Genomic DNA, 20493 nt, shown 5'->3' with positions numbered 1-20493 from the left:
CCAAATGGACTTGAACCAGTGTTCATTCTACAAAGAGGAGGGTCAATTACAGAGGAAACATTTCCTCCATGCTTCCAAGTGAAGCCAGCCACAGTTGAGCAGGACCTTTGACGTATCTTCACATACATGGAACTGGTAAAAGAAAGGAGCTAGGGGCTTCTCCCAAGCCCATGTGACCCCTGAGGAACAGATTCTCAAATGACCTTAATAAAAATAAATTGGTTTATCTGGGCCAACTGTATGGCCTTAAACACCCAAAAGGGAAGTATAACTGAAGATTAAAGGGATTAATATAATTCTTTAAGAGTCCATATGTATAGCTAAAGGCTACATAACAAGAAACAATGCCAGACAGGAGATACCTTCCTTTGAGTTGTTGGCCAGGGTGGCCCAAGAGACTCCCAGACAGTAACCCAGGATAGAACTGGGAAAATGAACAGCAGACCACAGTCTTATCTAAAGGAATATTGGCAACTGCTTGCTGCTAGGTGAAAAAGAGCTGATCTTCCTACAACAAGGAATCTAGATTGGCTGACTAGATTCAGTGGATGGACATGCACTGGAGAACAGCTGGGGGTACAACAACATAGTGGAGAGTAACAGGGATGACAGAGTATATGGGCTCCAGTGGAGGCAGAGGAGGCTATGGGTGCCATTTGGGATGTGGGTATATAGATGAATAAGATTGTTTGGGATGTTCTATATGAAATACACACACGAAAAAACCAACAAATAAAAAAATGAGTTATATTTGAGGAAGAAGCATAAAAATTTGCTTCATGTTAATTAGTAGAGATGAAAAACATTACCACTGAAATCTACCTGACGACTCCATGCTCAGGTGCCAAGGATCTCAGAAAGTAATTGACTGTGACTAGTAATAATAAGATACATAGAGATTAGAGATGCATGTGTAAACATCTAAGTGTTAGTAGCACTAAGATTGAGTTTTTCTGTATGAAACAGTATATTTAAAAATGAAATGGAGATCTTTTTTAAAGGTTAAAACCTCATTCAATTTTACATCTTATAGGACTTATACTGAGTTCAATATTGTATAACTGTATTAATTCAACTGTGAACCTAAAAATTTACAGCCAATTTTGAAAGAGATGCATCTTTGTTCTGGAAATTGTCACTGAACATGTTAATGCTGCAATGAAATGTTTCTTCTAATCATGTGGTTATTAAATAAATAATTTTTTAAAAAAGAAAGAAAAATAAGACTTCTGTTAAATAATTCCACTTAAAGTTATATTTTATTATATATATAGCTTTGCAATTAAAATTGAAATGTGTTTTTAAAGCATTGAAAAATAAATGAGCCATCAGCACACCAGCCTCATTTTCAGTTAGAGACAGACACGTGGCTCAGTTTGAGCCAATGAGACATAACCAGAAAGTCTCTGAGCACCTTCTTGAAAGAATTCTTTTGGGGAGACTCTCTTTCCTGCTTATGTAATGTATATGCAAAGAGGGCAGTGTAAACCTATGCAGCCATCATGAAAGGCAAGTAGATGGCACCTGTGAGAACAATAGGGCAGCAAAATAGGAAGCTGGAGTGCTTGAAAGCTTGCAGGAGTCATGGAGGTTCCCCAATGCTCTTAGCTACCTGCCCCCACACTTCTTTCATCAAGAAAATTAAATCTCAATCTTGTTTAAGTCATTAATGGTTTGGATTCCTAAGTGGCAGACAAACAAACATGGAACTCTTTTTATCCCCAAACATCGAATGCTTACAGAACAATTCTCACAGTAGAAATAGTGTGGAAACCTTAACCATCAATGAATTTGATTCATTAGTCCATCACTTATTTATTTATTCTTTCAAAGGAGCTGATGCTCACTTGACTCACCCAACAAAGGATCAGTGAAGTCTAACTGTGCTGAAGAGCTACAGGGCATGGAATGGGACTCAAGCTTGGCCTGCATCCATAGTCCAACAGTTTCCTGGAACTCATGATGTATGCGCTCCATATTCAAATACTCCATCCATAGATCCTAGAATAGAAGCAGAATACTTGAACATTGGTAGATAAATCATATATTCTTACATAAAACTATGTACTTAACTATAAAGTAAATCAGTGCTTTTCAACAAGGTGATCCACTCCAGGCTTCCAGTATTAGGTTGGATTACATTAAAAATGACAACTAACGAAGGCTGAGTATGATGGTGCATGCCTTTAATCCCAGCACTCAGGAGGCAGAGGCAGGCAGATCTCTGTGAATTCAAGGCCAGCCTGGTTTCCATAGCAAATTCCAGGTCACCTGGGGCTACAGGAAGACCCTGTCTCAAAAAGACCCACCCCAAAAAACAACCCCTAACAATCTTTGCAGCAGTTGCAAAACTCCTTTGTTATGTATCATGATTGGAAAAAGTAATTTTAACAGCCCTTCTATATGTATATTTATGAATTATATATACTACTGAGCTACTAAATTATGTGCATAAGACATATATAAAAAATAAAACATTTTTTAAAAAGCCAGGCATGGTGGCGCACACCTTTAGTCCCAGCACTTGTGAGCAGAGGCAGGCATATCTCTGTGAGTTCAAGGCAAGCCTGGTTTACCTAGTGAGTTCCAAGAGAGCTAGGGCTATAAAGAAATGCTGTCTCAAAAAAAAAAATTTTTAAAGTAAGATTTAAAAATAAATAGACAGAAGCTGGTCTTGGAGGCGCATGCCTATAATCCCAACTCTCAGAAGGCTAAGGCAAAAGAACTACTTCAAGTTCAAGGCCTGTCTGGGCTACATAGTAAGTTATAGCCCAGCCTGGGCTACAGAATGAGACCTTGTCTAAACAAATAAACACAATAGCAAATAAATGAACCTGGATTAGATTAAGCTTCTAAGTCTAAATACCGAATATACAAGTGCTACAAGGGAAAGAAAAATAAGTTAAGCTATACCAGCAGCAAAAATCAGACTGTGAAGAAGCCATGGACAAACTATCCAGTTTCTTCAACAAATAAACTGCAAAAGGAAGAAAAGAAAGAATAAAATGACCCATCAACCACTCACAAAATAAGGGTTCTGACTCAAACTATAAAAACAAAACCTTGATGACATTTATAAGACAACTGTAATTTTTAACAGGCTATATGTTTGATATTAAGAAACAATATTTTTCAAATGTAAATGTGATTTATCCTTATCTTTTAAAGCCTTTATGTATTAAATGATCTCCAGATTTAGTATACAGATGATAACTTATGCTACAGGGACAGATGACCTACAGATTAAACCAGGTGCATGGTGACATGTGGGGAAGAGGAGAGCATGTCCATTACATCATTCCACTTTTCTCAATGTTGGAATATAGTCATTGAAAAGGTAAACTAGCTGGGCATGGTAGTATACACCTATATTCTCAGCACTTGGGAGTCTGAAACAAAAGGACTGCCTCAAGGCTAGCCTGGGCTACTAAATGAGATCCTGTTCTCAAAAATTAAAAAACAAAAAATTAGAAGGTGAAATACATAAGAAAAAACCAGAAATTTTAGTATTCTGCTACACTCCTGTGAGCTATTGTTACATATTCTGAACTGCATGACCTTTACTTCAGTGATCACTCATATTAATATGGTGAGCTTTACCTGTACTAGAAAAATGCCAGATATAAAATACAGTAGTAATTACTTCAAATAGGAATACCAAGTGATCAATTATGGAGGATGGCTTTATGGATCATGCTTTTCTTTCTCTTTTTAAGTTTTAAGTGTTCTAAAGATTCAAGGATCTCTCTAAACCAAGAAATATCCAAGCTTCTCAATTAGCCACTGCTATGAAGCTCTAAATCAATAATTCTAAGCCAACTACAAGACAAAGCATTACAGACTCAGGAAGAGTTCCAAAGTGTCCTGCTAACAATTCTGAATCCTACCTGAATCCTACTGAAGGGTAGGGTAGAAGAACTTCCTTCTTGTTGAACTTGTTGAAGAACTTCCTACTGGATAGCCTTATCTCCCTTAAATGGAGTTCCTATGTCACCCTGCCAACCCCTGTGCTGAGAACTCCTGACAGAGACTGCTGGTAAAATCCTGACAGCAACTGGTAAGCAAATACAAAACAACTCAGAGCTTGAATTATAGATCAAAAAAGGAGTTATTTATCAAATGACAACCAAAGACTGACTTTGAAAAAGAGGAGAGGGACTGAGATGCAGTTCATTGGTAAAGACATTGCCTAGTATGTGAAGGCTCTGAGTTCCATCCATAGCATCTCAAAGAAACAGGAGGGAGGGGCAATTATCAGTTGACTAGAGACTGAGGAACCAAGATAAATCTCACAGAATCATGAAAGTTATGGTTAATATTTTTTAAGACTTCTTAAAATTATGTGTATGTGGGGGCGGGGGGTGGAAGACTATATGCACGTAAGTGCAAGTGCCCTCAGAGTTGGAGTTACAGGCAGTTATCAGTCACCCAACATGGGTGCTGGGAACCAAACTTGGGTCATCTGCAAAAGCAGTTTGTGCTCTTAACCACTGGGCCATTTTTCTAGCCCCTACGGTTAATATTTTAAAACATCCATGCTCCGATTATTTGTAAAGGATTGGATAAAGGGTGTGACATGCAGAGCACAAAGAAGAAATGAGCATGAGACAACACTCAAAGAATTCAGGCCACTAAGATTTCATACTCATTTTCCTATTCCTCTAGCTTCTATTCCAAGTCTTATGTCTCTGAGGCTTAAATATTCTTTCTCAGAGTAATACTTTAGTTCTCTTCCTAATCAAAACATTCTACTACCATCAAGCCCACATTCTCTACCTAGCCTTATTCCTCATCTGTATCTAAATACCTCCAGGGTATCCCCATGTTAAGAGAGGTCTTTTTTGAAGCATTTCCTCTTCCAACATTCCAGATGCCCAAGTGAGGAAAAAGAAAAAAAAGGAAAAGGAAAGGAAAGGGAAAAAACACCTAGATGTCCTTATGTATCTAATCAATCACAAAATCCTACTCCAGGGCTGGAGAGATGGCTCAGTGGTTAAGAGTGCTTACTGTTCTAGCAAAGATCCATATCAGATGGTTTCATGCAGGCACACAAGAATACACGTGAATAAAAAATACAAAATCTTTTTTTTAACTTTTTACAATTTATTATTTTTATTTTATGTGTATGGGTATAATGCCTGCATGTGTGTAAGTGCACCCAAGTTGTACAGTGTCCATGGAGGTCAGAAGGATGTGCTGGATTCCCCAGAACTGGAGTTACGGATGGTTGTTAGCCACCATGTAGGTGCTGGGAATTTAACCTGGGTCCTCTGAAAGAACAGCTAGTGTTCTTAACTACTGAGCCATCTCTCCAGCCCCAAAATCTTTTTTTCAAATAAAAACCCTATTCCATTTATTTAACCACTGCTGCCACTGTAGTAGCTCTCCAAAGGATAAAATCCAAAATCTTTAGAAATACCTTGCCCTTAGAGACTTCACCCCAATTAGTGTTTCTGGTTCTATCCGCCATGTTCAGCTGCCATGCCCTGGCCTGCGCCATTGTAGACATGCCATGTTTTTGCATGTAGTAGTCATTCTACCACCTAATACCCTCTGCCACTCTCCATCACCATGCCTTTCCTTCCAACCTCACCAAGTTCAGAGCTCAGCTCACAAGAGACCACTCCTGGTTGGTCTAAATGGGGTTGCTCATCTACATTCACAGTACACCAACAGCATTCCACTCCCACAGTTGTAGTCACAGATGTGATCACTGCTTTACTCCCCTACCTGATGGGCAGAGACCAGTATCAAATTAATTTTGTATCTATGGCATTAATCACCTGGCACTTAGAAAGCACTCAGTAAATAGTCATGGAAGGAAGGGAAGAATAAAGAAATAGGAACTGGGGCTGGAGAGATGGCTCAGCAATTAAGAACACTGATTGTTCTTGCAGAAGACCCAGTTCGAATCCCAGCACACACATGGCAGCTAACAACTGTCCGTAACTCCAGTTCCAGAGGATCCAACAGCCTCTTCTGTTCTCCCTGGGCATTGCACGGCACGGGTGCACTTACTTACACGCAGGCAGTACACACATACACATAACATAAAAATAATAAATAAAATTTTTTTTTTAAAAGGAAACAGGAAGGGAAGAAAGGAGGAAAGTAAGTCAAATATAACTACTGGAGATGAAGTACCAGACACAATGTGAAAACAGACAGGTCTAATGAACCAATGAAAGTCTCCAACTGTCTGTAACTCCAGTCCCAGGGGATCTGACAGCCTCTTCTGACCTCTGCGGGCATTGCACGACACGGGTGCACTTACCTACATGCAGGCGATACACGCATACACATAAAATAAAAATAATTTTTTAAAAAAAAGCTCCTAAACCCATCCAGTGCAAGGTTAACAGCTACCAAAATTCATCCCTTCAGTAAAAGGATCCAAAATAGGAGAGATGCTTTCTTCCTACCTTCCTGCCCTGCCCCCAAGCTACAGAAACTTGGAAAAAACTGACAGTACAAGTTTGAGCCTGAGAAATAATCAAAGACCTCACTGGATTCCAGAGAGAAAACTGATTAGGACACACAAACTAAAACAGTGGCTCCAGAAGGATGGTCAGAACTCAGGACACTGATAAAGGCTTCTTAAAGCCAAGGAGAGCTCCTCTTCTCCTCCCTGTTCTGACCTATATCGTGTATGGATTCCTAAAACTCTCTTCTTGTGCTTTTGATGGTAGAGGTGATTGCTGAAAAATGTTCAGCAGATGACAACTTAAGCAAGAATACAGTCAAAGAAAGGTTGTGTTCCTCGGGTTACAAAAAGCCCTAGCACAAGCTTGAGGATTCCAGCTGAGACCATTTCAGAGCTGGAGAATCAAGGGAGAATATCCTGTTAATACATTCACCTATTTACTGACAAAGTCCATCAAAATGACCATGTGTCTGACCACCATTTCCATACAAATAAGGGGTTCAACCACTGGGTAATCACTATGACAGGTCCAAACCACATTTAGAAATGCTAAAAGGCATTAGCAGAGTTTTACCTGCTTATTCTGCATGACTTTTGCTAGCCTGTGAATGTCATAATGCTTTGGTAGAGAAGGGATATAGGTATCTCCTTTCTGAAAATTTTCATCTTCAAGCCATAATACATATACATTGAAGAGCCTGAAAGATAAAAACACAATTACATAAAATATATATAAAAAGATGTGCGGACAAATGAAGTTCCTCATATTACTAAGACTGTGGCGCCAGTATGTGAGAGTAAAGAAAGGTGTCAAGCAATCACCACCCATCCCAAAAAGATCACAGTTCAACAGGGCTACTTCATTGATCATTAAAGTATGATTCAGTAATTAGTCAAGCAGAAGGTCTGAAAAGGGGACTCTGAGAGCTCCATTACTAATGAAGAAGTAAGTATAGCGAATAGACAGAAATACTCGGGGTGAGTGCCTATACCTCAGCCCTAGGATCTGAATCTGGAGCTTTGCTTTCCTTGACAATTCAGGCATAGTGTTGGAAAATAACAAAAGCTACTTCAGCTTCTGCACTGGAAACAACGACCAGCTGTAGTGTCAGTGGCCATCTCCAGTCTCCAGGAAATCATAAATAAAACTGTGCATGTGACTACCCTGCTCTCATTAAAAAGGAATTTTTTTCAAAATGCTAAGTTTAGAAAAAAAAAAAAGTATCTGGATTTTCCAGTATATATTTTTAAGTTTTATTCTTGTTTTGTCTTTTCAAGGAATAAAAAGCTATCCATTAGCCAAGATCACTGGTATTCAAAGGCATTGTTGGCAAAATAGATGACCAGGAGGCAGCCTGGTGTACCTCTGCTCAACAAAGTGGAAAATTACCTCCTTTACTTCCAGGAGAGTGTGGCAAGACAGAGAGCAGAAAGGGCTGTGAGTTTCTTAAAACGAAAAAGCTGGTATGGATACAGTTTTTTCTTCGTACTTTCTACTGTGTAAGACTGATGGCCACTTTCTAAACACCCCACAGGAAGAGACTTTAAAAAAGGGAGAGGGATCATTAAAGATCTAGAATGTTCCAAAATAAAGTCTTCTAGTGGGAAAGCCAGGTAAAAAAAAATAATAATAAAGTGCTCCTTTAACCATTCATGATAAGGGGAGAAATCTTCCCGGAGGCTCCGGGCAAGCCCAGAGGGCCCAAGGTCAAACCAAGCATAAAGCCTAGGGTTCCTCCCTGAGCTATTTTGTAATTAGGGATAACTGCTAATAGCCATGCTTCATTATAACTGCCAACAAACAGCAAGGTTTCATTAAGTCTTGCTCTAAGTTAATTTGGACTAAGTTAAACTTACAGGTAGAAGGTAGAGGAATCTTTAGTCACTCCAAAATTACTAAAACTTTGGGACATGCAAGTCTGTGCCTGAACTGATAAGCAGTATAGAGAGGTTACTTGACCCCTATCCACATGGATCCCTAAATCCTGTCAAGGATCTCAGAACCACAGTTAAAGAGTCTTACCTTGGTCATTTATTTAAGAGCTAATTCTAGTAGCTCTGATAGTTATATGCCTATCATGATAAAACTTTTTACATTAAAAAACAGAAAGGATTATCAGCCCTCTGGTTATCACTCAGACTGAAACACTCAACAGAGCTACATCCAAATTCACATCTCATGAGAAACATCTCATGATGTGAATCTGTGTCAAAGCCACTTTCCATATTCAGTCTAATAGCATAAGGGTAACATGTGGTTCTGTATCATAGCTAACCATGCCAGCATAATACCTGTGCCACAAACAGCAGGACAGACACCTCACCTTACAAGTTCCCTGTGTAGTTCTGGCGAAGTCAGATAACCAGGGGTGCCAGTCTGCCTCTCTGGTGTCTCTTCACTGCCCTCTGCTGGAACACGAAGAGCTTTGCTTGCAGCATGGTGGAAGTCAGCCACCTCCGTCAGACGCCTCTTCATGTCTTTCAATAAATTGATATGTGCAGGACTTTGAAAAAATCTTCTTCCAATACAACCATCTATAGGTAACCTTTAAAAAATATAAGCATAGGCCTGTAACATTTCAGCACAAAATGTTCTATGTGGCAGCAGTAAATCAGCAAGTTACTATGACTGGGTACACCATTAATTCTTATTTCTTCCTCAAAGGTTATTCTGAGGATTCCAAGAAATGGTGTTTATAGTAGCTCCTCTCGGCATGCTTCCAAGTACCTCTACTCAATCATTCCAAAAATATCGAATGGAAAACTACAGAAATAATACATGTTTTAATTTTATTTATTATTATTCTGCGTATGTGTGAATGCAGGTGCACACATGCCACAGCACATGTGTGACGGTCAGACAACAATTTTCAGGAGCTGGTTTTCTCTTTCCACCACAGGTTCCTGGGATCAAACTCAGGTCATCAGGCTTGCACAGCAAGTACTTTTACTCACTGAGCCATCTTGCCAATAGCAATATATGTTTTAAATAACATTTATTCAGGCTGAAGAGATGCCTCAGCAGTTAGGAGCACTGACTGCTCTTACAGAGGACCTGGGTTCAAATCCCAGCACCCACATGGCAGCTAGCAACCATCCTAACTCCAATTCCAGGGGATCTGACGCCTTCTGACCTCTGCAGGTGTTGCATGACTCAGTGTACTTACACACACAGAGGCAATACACTATTATACATAAAATAAAAATAATATATAATTTTTTAAAGACCATTTATTGTAGTATATTGTTATAACTGTTGTATTATTAGTTATTACTATTAATCTCTTGCTGTGCCTAATTTATAAATTAAGCTTTATCATAGATATGTATGTAGAAGAAAAACACAGTATATCTAAAGTTTGGTGCTATCTGAGGCTTAAAACATCTAGAGGGGGTCTTGAAATATATCCACAGAGAAACTACTACATGAAAGTGGTCTTGAAAAGAATGAAACACTACACAAACTCAAGACATCAGCACCACTTAAATAATAAAGATGGTCTCTGTTCTTAAGGAATTTGCAATCTAACAGAATATAGTATTGACAAAGAGTCAGCATCTTTTTGTTTCAAAGTGCTGCAGGGAATGGGGTGGGGCTGGGATCTAAAGTAGGAGCTAAGAGCGGTGGTTGGTAACAGTGGACAGTTCTGCCTAGTCAGCATACCTTGCAGTGGAACTGTTCAAAATCCTAATGGCACAGCCAAGGCTGCCACATGTACTACATTATAAGATCCCCTTGCACAAATCCCACAGAGATCACATATGTGGACTCAGTTTGGAGCTCCTTCTCTCCCAGTGCATCCCCAGAAGTTCTCTACTACACCTTGCCCAATCCCCAGGTGCTTTTGTTCAACATGTTGGGGACACAGGAGAGTAAAGAGAAGTTGCCACAAGACACATCAAACTCAATTGAGATCTAGTTAATAAATATTAAACAAAGAGAGATTCCTCAATAGATGTCGAGAATGAATATAACTCACACTCCACAGCATAAGAATACAGACTCGGGCATGAGCTCATAGGAACTTACTACAGCACTGGGTACCATACCCATATTGTGGTCCTGGGCGATGAAGATACAGGAGGAAAAACTTCTGCCAAATGAGGGGCAGAAGAGGATGATCAGAAGGTGTGACCAGAGCCTGATGAGCCCAGCGATAAATCAACAGCCTCTGCAGAGATGGGACAATGGGCAGCTTCAGCTGGACTTGGGCTTTCTACAAGAGAGGAAAGCTTTGGCAATCCCCACATGAACACAATCACAACCTCTAAGTTAAATATTTGTTTACAATTCAGTAGGAAAAAAACAAAGTCATAAAGCATTTCTCCAGCCCACTAGCTGACACTTTACCTCCTTGACAACAAGACATATGGGCCAGTTTACTGGCGTGAAGATACTTCAAAGACTCCAAAATCAAAATGCACCTTAAGAGTCATCTGGCTGGGCATGGCGTGGTGGTACACGCCTTTCATCCCAGCAGAAGCAGAGGCAGGTGGATCTCTGTGAGTTTGAGGCCAGCCTGATCTACAGAGCGAGTTCCAGGCCAGCTAGGGCTACAGGGAGACCCTGGTCAAAAATCAAAAAAGACCATCTAAAGAGCTGGGAATATAGTTCAGTTGGTAGAGTACTTGCCTGGCATGCTCAAAGCCCTGGATTCAATCCCCAGTACTGTAAAAAGTCTATAATCCAAATACTTGGGAGATGGAAGCAGGAAAATCATGAGTTCAAAATCATCCACAACTACAGAGTAAATTCAAGCCAGCACACAAGGATTTTAAATGCTGATTTTGTGGCTGTGTTTTTGGAACTTTCACGAGAATAGAAAATACAGGAATAGTTAATAGGATACAGTGAATCCCTCAGCATAAGAATGTAAGTAACCCCCTGTAATTCAAATGCAAACTACTGCTGTACCTTTAGAGCTTGGTCAGGGGTAAAAGCAGCATTTATAACCAATTCTCCTTCAACAACTCTTCGAAGCTGGGAGTCCTCTTCAAAGATGGATTCCATGTTCAGCACAGTCCATGCAAACCAAACCTGCAAAGATATTGGAGAAAGGAGCCATTAACTCCAACTGATAACCTACATTCTGTTCACAAGTTCAAACCAAGACTGGAGGTATTGCCCAGTGGTAGAGTGTTTGCCTAGCATGTTCCTGGATTTGATCTCTAGCACTACCACACACACACACACACACACACACACACAGAGATACAGCTCAGGCAACAAATATTTCGCTTCTAGAATTAGTATTTAGTATGTCTATATTATTGTCACATGTATAAAATCAGACAAATAGCTGGAAAAATGGTTAAATTCTTTTAGGAAAGCTATTTGGGGTGAGCAGCTGGAGAGATGGCTAGGATTGTTGCTTCTTCAGAAGACTGAACTTCAGTTCCTACAAACTGCCCATAACTCTAGCTTCAGGGAATCTGATACCCTTCTCTGGCCTCTTTGGGCACCCACACAAACATACATGCACATAAATAAAAATGATAAAATTTTTAAAGAAAGGGTACAAAAAGCATGTTCATTCACTCAATAATATTTGCTAGGGAAGCTCTAGACACAAGGGATGGAATCAAGGGCCAGACAGGGGCTCTGTCCTGGAGAAATTTTCCATCTATTAGAGTACACAAGCTAATATAAGTAATTACTGTCAGAGTAATATTAATTATATTGGTAAACTGTCACAAGCTGTTTGAGCTCACTGAGACACTGACTCTGGAGATGGGATTGGCCCTCCCACTTCAGACTCAAGCCTATTATCTCAAGATGTGTTCTCCAAGACTTTCCCAGGTTCAGGCTGGCCCCCTGACCCTGTGACAAGGAGAAGGAGAACAACAAAACAGCCTAAGAGTAAAGGCACTATGAAGTTGAGAATAACTAAGATGTAAATTAATTTCAACAGAGGGTATTACTGTCTATAATGAAACTAGCTAATGGAATTATTTTCAGTACTATTTAGATTTTATTTATTCTTAACCTAATCTGTTCATGTTTCCTTGTCTTTCCTGTCTCCACAGATTTATACAAGGTTTGATTAACTTCCTTTAGTTATTTAGCTCTTAAAAAGGAAAAAGATGCTACCTCAAATCTATATGGAAACTTCACTCTTTCTTTAGACCACTAATTACCTATACAAAACAACATCTAATCCGGTTGGGTAAAATCCTATTTGTTAAATACCAATTTTGTTTTTAGTTTACTTTCAAAGTGTTTTAAGGTGCATTCATTTTGTTTGTCTACTTCAAAGGTGTTTTAGTTTAAAAATGATAAACCAACCACATTCTCAACAAAGACTATATAACTAAATATGTATACACAGTCAATATAAATTTATGCTTAAAATTAATTTACTTGGTATATTAATTTTTAAGTAAAATCTCATGAAAACTAAAAATGTTAAGTTAACACCAACATATTTTTTTCAGGCCAAAATATTCTCTCTTTAATCTACAACATGGTTCCTGGCACTAAAATATATAAATTAATTTTAAGTACTTCTCTCCCTATCTCTCTCTCTCCCTATCTCTCTCTCTCTCCCTCCCCCCACCCCCTCTCACCACTGCCCTTCCGGGGCGCTACTAAACCACCACCGTTCTGGGGCTCATCTTCCTCTACTAAACCTCGGGATCAACTTGTTCCACAAACTTCCCTCCCTTCTGGCTCACTGCGTTTTTTCTGCTTTTCTCCCATCCCATTCCTTGTACTTTGTCTCCATCTACTGGCCGGTCACACCACACTTTCATTGCAGGGTTTTCCACTCCTCTCGCTTGCCTCGAAATCACATGTCAGAAAATCCCTTCCTTTCTCTGGATATAGGACACTCTTTCCAGAGATAGAAACATGCACTACTTCCTGTCCAGGACAGGATCTTACCTTTCCTCTCCCCCGATGATCTGATTGTGGGACGCCACCTTCTGGGACTTGAAAATAACTCGAAAATAACTCGAACCCACGCAACAAAAAACAGATGCTATCTTTTGGTGTCTGGTTTTCCTCGCTCTGCATGACCGATGCCAAACCCCTTTTCCTCCTACTCCCTCCTTGTCTCTCTCTTCCTTGTCTGCTGCACTTTCCTGCCTGGACTCATGATCCTGCCTCCACTCCCTATGGAGAGAGGATTTTGTCTCCCATCTGCTCAGTTCTGTCTCTATCTCCTACCCTCTTGCTTCATTCTTTCTCTATCTCCTCTTCACTCTGTACTTAATCTGTCACTGTGGGAACCACCCTCTTGCTTGTCTTCTTAAATCCTTAAAACAACTAGGACTTTCGGATACAATCAGGCCAAAACACCTGAAGTTCCTGCGCACCACTGCCTTGCCTCAGTACGAGTTAGATAATAACTCTGTTTGGCCAGATACTAGAACCTTAAACTTCAATATTTTGAGAGATTTAGAAAATTTCTGCCATTGTAAAGGCAAACGATCCAAATTACCATACCTCCAAGCTTTCTTTGCTCTCCATGCTAATCCCTCCCTTTTTGTCCCATGTTCTTCCCATCAGGTTCTTCTGGCTAAGACAGTTTCACAGGCTCCCAACCCAGCAGGGGTCTCCGCCCCTCCTCCTCCTCCCTACGCCTCCACCTCGGCTTTTGATCCTACCATAGCTTCTGATTAGGACCCATCCCTAACCTCCTCCTGCTCCCCAGTGTGAGGTACAGCCAGGTCCTCCCCATGCTATACTCTCCCTTGCCTTCCATTCCAGGGCCCCAACCTGGCTCCCCTCCTTTCTCCGGCTCAAATTCCCTCTCCACGCCACGATCTTCCCCCTCCCCTCTCAGGCACTCTAAGTCCATAACCCCCTCTCCTTCCACTGATTCTCCTCTATTCGAAGAAATCCAAAACCTTCAACACCTCCTTGCCAAATATTCCCTAGTCTCCCCTATTCTGGCTTCTAGACCAAATAACCCTTTATCCCTCCTGTATCTACTTCTACTTCAATTTCAGACCCTGCCTCCAATACCTCTGCCCCTGCATCCTCTCATGGACAGGCCACCCCTCCCATCTCTCCCACTCTGGCCTTTTTCCAGGGCTCCCCTTCTCCCAACCCCTCTCCTATGTCAAGCCATACTCGCTCCCACACCCAGTCTCAACCCCCTGCCCATGGTATCTTTCCCCTCCGGAAGGTGGCACATATGGACAGAATGGTCAAGGTCTGACAATGTCCCTCTCCCTCTTGGAGATCTATCACCTCAAACACAAAATAGGCTCTTTTTCTACTAATCCTACACACTTCATGCAAGATTTTAAATGCATCACTCGCACCTATGATCTAACCTGGACTGTCCTGCCCAATGTGTTTCGAGATAGCCCTCACCACTTTGAACAAGCCCAGCCCGGGATTTAACTTCCCTAGACCTTAACCCCTCCACCATCCTACAATATGTAGATAACCTACTTCTTTGCTCTCCATCTCTCTCAGTCTCCAAGGCCCACACAATCAAACTCCTTAATTTTCTGGGGGACAAAGGATATAGGATATCTTCAGCTAAGACTCACCTTTCTTTCCCTCAGGTCAAGTACTTGGGGTTCCTTCTCACGCCTACAGCCCACCATTTCTGGCCACAACCAAAGAGGAAATTATGTCTTTCTTAGACATTGCAGGGTACCTGCGCACCTGGATTCCTAACTTTGCCCTCTTTACAAAGCTGCTCTACGAAGCTTCCAAAGGAATTCCCGAGTCTGTTGACCCCTTAGGGCCCATTGTTGACCCCTTAGGGCCCATTACAACAGCCTTCCACAACTATAAACACTCTTAAAAAGTCACTGGTTCTACCTCTTCCCAACCTCAAATGTCCATTCCTCCTCTATACAACTAAAAATAAGGACCAGGCATTAGGGGTTTTGGGACAGATGAGGGGTCCCACTTTTGTCCCAATAGCTTCTCTCTGAACAGCTTAATACCACCATCTGGGACTGGCAACCTTGTCTGTGCTCTGGCCACTACCACTCTCCTGGCTCAAGAGAGACTTAAGCTTACTTTGGGTCAGCCCATCTCTGTCCTTTCCCCCCACCAGCTTAAGTAACCCACACATCTCTTGCCAATCTAGCTCCCTCTAAACTACAACTCTTCCATGTTATGTTTCTTGAAAACCCCTTGCTCTCCTTTGATTCCTTCCCTCCTCTCAATCCAGCTTCCCACCTCCCTTCCAGTGAACCGCTCACTCACTCACTCGTGCTCGGAAACTCTTCAGGAACTCTCCTACCGGGATCCCCTCATTTCCCAGAACCTGGCTGACAGACAGAAGGGAGCAGGTTTTAACAGTCCCACTCTCCCGCTTCCCCCTGCCTAACTTTTAAAAAAATGTATCTTCCTGCCTTCTGCACCCCCCAGAAGCCTCCCTATAAAAGACCCTAGCTCAAGGCCCAGGCAGACATTTTCTCTGCCCAGAAGAGAATCTGTCCCACATGTTCCTTTGCCAATAAACTCTATTTCGCTGGAGTTTTATCTGTGTCCTGATGCTTTCTCCCGATCAACTGGATTCATCCATCGCCTACTTTACCTATCAATTATGAAGGTGAAGGGAGCAGTAGTGAGGAGCACTGGAGGCAGAGGGCTACATCAGAGAATGCTCTAGAGCTCATCAGGAAAGACAGATCTTCAGAGACTCAGCAAGGTAGAAACACAGAGGTGGAGAGGGAGGCATTAGTCAGGTTAACAGCAAGAAGCTGGTATCAGCTCAGACACAGAAGACCAGGAAGACAAGCTGATTAGCTGAAGAACATTAGTACTGGCTTGAGGGACGAAGCAGAGAAATGACTTTATACAGTCTGAGAGTTGGCAGTACTAAGGAAAATAAATGCTGCTGCTGCTAATGATGACAATGAAAAGGCCCAAAACTTAGTGAGTACTAACTGTATTAAGCTCTGTTGTAAGTGCTTTACACATAGGTGCTGATACTTCAACCTCCTTGGCAACAAGATATGTGGCCCAGTTTTCTGCTGTGAGGATATTGTAAAGACCCCAGAATCAAAATGTATCATCTGACAAGGAGGAAACTGAGGAACAGACATAAGCAAGCTGCCCAACGCACATGCTAGCAAATGACAGAATCAAGACTGAAAGCCAGGCTACCTGGCCCCAACACCCACTCTTAACCTCTCTGCACTCAGCCTGACCTAACCTCAGTTCAATGCTCCATAAAACAGAAATGGTGGGTCACAGAGCACTGTTGTGACAATTTAAAAAATTTTAAGTACATTTACATATAGTAATGTTAAACAAACGTGAATTATTATAGGCTATTAGTAATGTATTAGTAAAAATGGTAACAATATTAAAATTCCCAAAGGTCACAAATGGTCCCCAGCAGGCTTCATACCTGAGTGGGCATGGCCAAGCCCTCTATGAAGGAAGGAGTAATGTTGCCTGCTACGATCCAGCTCACCAAGGAAGAAAGCAGACTCCGGTCACAGTGGTAACCTAAAGCATTCTACATCAGAGAGAAGAGCAGCAGAGAGGAGGCTTTGAAAAAAACCTTATCATTGACTCTTCCAAGAGTATTAGCAATAGTTTCTCGACATTGGAAGATTCCAATAAGACAAAGATTTCATGATGTATGATCATTTTAATGTATTACTAAATTCAGTTTGCAAGTATTTTATTGAAAATTTTTGTGTCTATGTTCATCAGAGAAAAGGATCTATGATTTTCTTTCTTGTTCTGTTCTTATTTCCTTTGGATAGCAAGGTAAAACTGAGACACAGATGAGTTTGGTAACACTCCTCTTTTTATTTTCCAGAACATTCAGAAGAACAGTGGAGCTAGTTCTTCTTTAAAGGTCTGGAAGAATTCAGTAGTGAACCTGTCCAGGCGTGAGCAAAGTGTATGACATACATGTATGAAAGTATCATCATGAATCCCATGACAAAGAATATATGCTAAGTGAAAAAACACAGATTTCAAGATTGAGTCCATCAGCACCAGCAGTCCCAGACAGTGCACTGCAGGGGACTGTGATGAGCACTACAGGGCCCTTCCCAAGTGTCCTCTGTGATACTTTCCCTAGGATCTGTGCCAATGACAATGTTACTGAGATAAAACAACATTGAGGCAAAGTTTTAAAAAAAATTAGTGGCCACAGAATAATACCAGGACCTAGGCATAGGAGACCTTTTTAGAAGCCAGTGTCTAGTCAATGACTGAAACATAAATTCTCTTATACTTACCTTGTGCTGCTGGTAGAGTAATTTCTGCACACAATCTTCCTGCATCAGCTGAAAAGCTGTTTTGCACAAGTGATCCATGAGGAAGAGGATGGGTTGTTCTCGGTACCAGAGATGCTGGCTTATGAGAGCCTGAACCCAGAACTCCAGCACAGCCTCAGGACCTACTTCATTAGGTTGAGTGCTTACAGATATGTGTGCCTGTGAAGAAGCAGCTCAGGTGACTTGAACAGTTCCTACCTTAAAACACCTACAAAATACTATCTATCTCCACAAAAGCCCAAATCTGTTAGCCTTCCTTGTTAAAAATACTGTACCAAGTAATTAGAATGCCCATATCAAAAAGACTTAACACCACAGATTCTGTGGGGAGGAAGAGTGAGAGTGTATTCAGGTTTGTAAGGGCCCCGACCTGGATCATGCTGTTGAGAAGCTTCACGTTGTCCCTATGGCTGGCTCCTGTCAGATGTTGCGCCACCTTGTGGGTGACTTGCTGTGTGACACCCTGAGGTACACCACTATCCAAGTGTAGGAAGAGGAGGAGGTGCGACAAAAACCTGTAGAGCACACAGGATCACATGTCTTACCTTCCCATCAGGAGCTGACAGGACTATCAGCTGTCCTTAAACACCAGATCCTCCTGCATCCACTTCCCAAGTGCTTGGATTAAAGGCATGCACCATCACATCTGACTTTTTGGTGGAGGTAAAGAAGGGTAGTGTCTGAGGATTGAACCTAGAGCCCCATGCATGCTAAACAAGTGCCCTACCACTGAGCCATATCCTCAGTTTTTCTTTTCCTGTCATCTGGTAATTACTTAGGAGAAAACATAAAAAATGTTAAATTGGTTCTGTTTTTAGACCAACATGCTACTTAAGAGATTCTTATAAATCTTCAGGAATTTCAGAAGAATAAAGTCTCCATATTTAATGTGAGTTAAAAGGAATCCTATCTATCTACAGTACTGTAATGAACAGATCCAATACACACACGTTAAAGGGCACTAGAAGAAAATACCCTAAAACACCACTATCCCCTCCACAACTCCACTTCTAAAAAAAGCAAAGATTTTTCCAAGTTATTCATTTCCAAAACTTCCCAAAGTGCTCAGGGTGGTCGTTTTAAAATTGTATGCTGGAGTATTTTGTTTGTATGTATATAAGTACACCTGTGTCATGCAAGTCTATGGAGGCCAGAAGAGGGCACCAGATAACCTGGAACTGGAGTTAAGGACAGTTGTTAGCTGCCACACAGACGTTGGGAACTGAACCTTGGTTCTCTGCATGAGCAGCCAGTATACTTAACCACTGATCCATCTCTCCAGCCCCTTCAAGATGTTAGTTTTCAAATTTTTAAAAGAGTTCCCAGGCCCTAACCTTCCCTACTAAAATTAAATATCCAAAGGAGTCTGGGAATGTATAGTTAATAAGCCCCCTCAGATAATTCTCATCACTAAGCAAGTCTAAAACATAATGAATGAAGACACTCAACAGGAAAACAGATGCCACTCTTATGCCTTATATGTACTACCTGCTCCATCACTACTGGGCCTCACCCATTTTTTATCACTCTTCATGAACCCCCAGGCAGATGCTCAACTCCCTGCTCCCTCAACAGGTTATCTCTTCTTCCCTTCTATGCATCTTATCTGTCCACAACACCACACTATGCACACACACCAGAGGCCACATAAAACAACATGTTTTGCTATTGTTATAATTGCTGCTCAATGTCAGGAGCACTATTACCAGAGTCTCAGGGAAGTAACTGTTCTTTCAAATACTAATGGGCTTTATACACAATTCCAAACTAAATGATATGGGAAATACTTTTACAATAATAAAACTGTAATTATTAATCTAAACACTTCATCAACCACATTCTAAACTGGGTGCCTCATAAAAAATATACTGTTGGGGGTTCTTCAACAATAAAGAACACGTATTGATCTTGCAAAGGACCCAAGTTGGTTTCTCAGTACCCATGTGATGTAGCTTACAAGCACCTGTAACTCCAGCTCCAAGGGATCTGATACCCTCTTCTAACTTCCAAGGGCACCTGCACTCATGCACATATATACCTACACAGACACACACACAAATATACATAATTAAAAATGAATGACTCCTGCCACAGACAGAACAAATTTACTTACTGCTCATTCTTCAGGAGGTAATACTGGCAAGGGTAGAACAAAGGTAGGATCTTATCCAGGACATGGACCACTGCTCTCAAATGCCTTGACTGGACCAGAATTCCCAGCAGCGAGATGCCTTCTGCACAGAACTTCTCAATGCTAACGAAAAAGAAAGGGACCTAAAAATATTAGGGCAGCTCATTCTGCCAATGAAGTGCAAGCCTCTAATACTATCTCAGGCCACCACCAACTGTTATGCCTAACCTATACACAGAAATACAGGACTCATAACATAGAAATACAAAGGGTCTTAAATGTTCATCTACATTTTCATTTTATAGATGAGAAAGTTGAAGTACTGAGCCCAAATTTGCACAATGTCCTAAGACTGAGATGAGGGCCCAGGGCTTTCCTTACCTAAGTATCCCTCCCAGAAGCTACTGCAGCAAAGGGAATACTATAGGGTGAGCTCGGACTGCCAATATAAACTGGAAAAATTCTTCTAAAACAGTATGTTTTACAGATTTTCTTTTTCTTTGATTCATTTTGGAAGCTCTATCCTTAAGAAATCATCTCAAATACAGGAAAAAAAATACAGATGATGATCTATATAAAGGTAGATTTTTCATACACACTGTGGTCAAGAGCAACATGATAAACCACATCTATTATGATGATACTGGGAGAAAAATATAAAATTTTATACTCATAAATTATAACTAGTAGGGAAAGAAAAGTCAGACAAGGAGAAAGAAACAAG

General features: G+C 41.0%; 1 protein-coding gene across 1 annotated transcript in view; it reads right to left on the bottom strand.

Annotated features, from left to right (window-relative positions):
* The window catches only part of Epg5 (ectopic P-granules autophagy protein 5 homolog), a 134241-nt gene that overhangs the window by 42916 nt on the left and 70832 nt on the right, over window positions 1–20493 (bottom strand). Inside the window, exons 17-25 of the mRNA XM_008825915.3 lie at window positions 19752–19892; window positions 18009–18153; window positions 17600–17797; window positions 16753–16863; window positions 11340–11462; window positions 10475–10641; window positions 8749–8970; window positions 6999–7122; window positions 1857–2001 (exon numbers count right to left, since the gene is read on the bottom strand). Of these exons, the coding sequence (XP_008824137.1) occupies window positions 1857–2001; window positions 6999–7122; window positions 8749–8970; window positions 10475–10641; window positions 11340–11462; window positions 16753–16863; window positions 17600–17797; window positions 18009–18153; window positions 19752–19892 (1376 nt within the window). The remainder of the gene's footprint in view (window positions 1–1856; window positions 2002–6998; window positions 7123–8748; window positions 8971–10474; window positions 10642–11339; window positions 11463–16752; window positions 16864–17599; window positions 17798–18008; window positions 18154–19751; window positions 19893–20493) is intronic.

The sequence above is a fragment of the Nannospalax galili genome, unplaced genomic scaffold, assembly GCF_000622305.1.
Source record: "Nannospalax galili isolate Female #2095 unplaced genomic scaffold, S.galili_v1.0 scaffold169, whole genome shotgun sequence".
In the NCBI taxonomy this organism is placed as follows: Eukaryota; Metazoa; Chordata; class Mammalia; order Rodentia; family Spalacidae; genus Nannospalax; species Nannospalax galili.
This window is presented reverse-complemented; position numbering and strand designations above follow the sequence as displayed.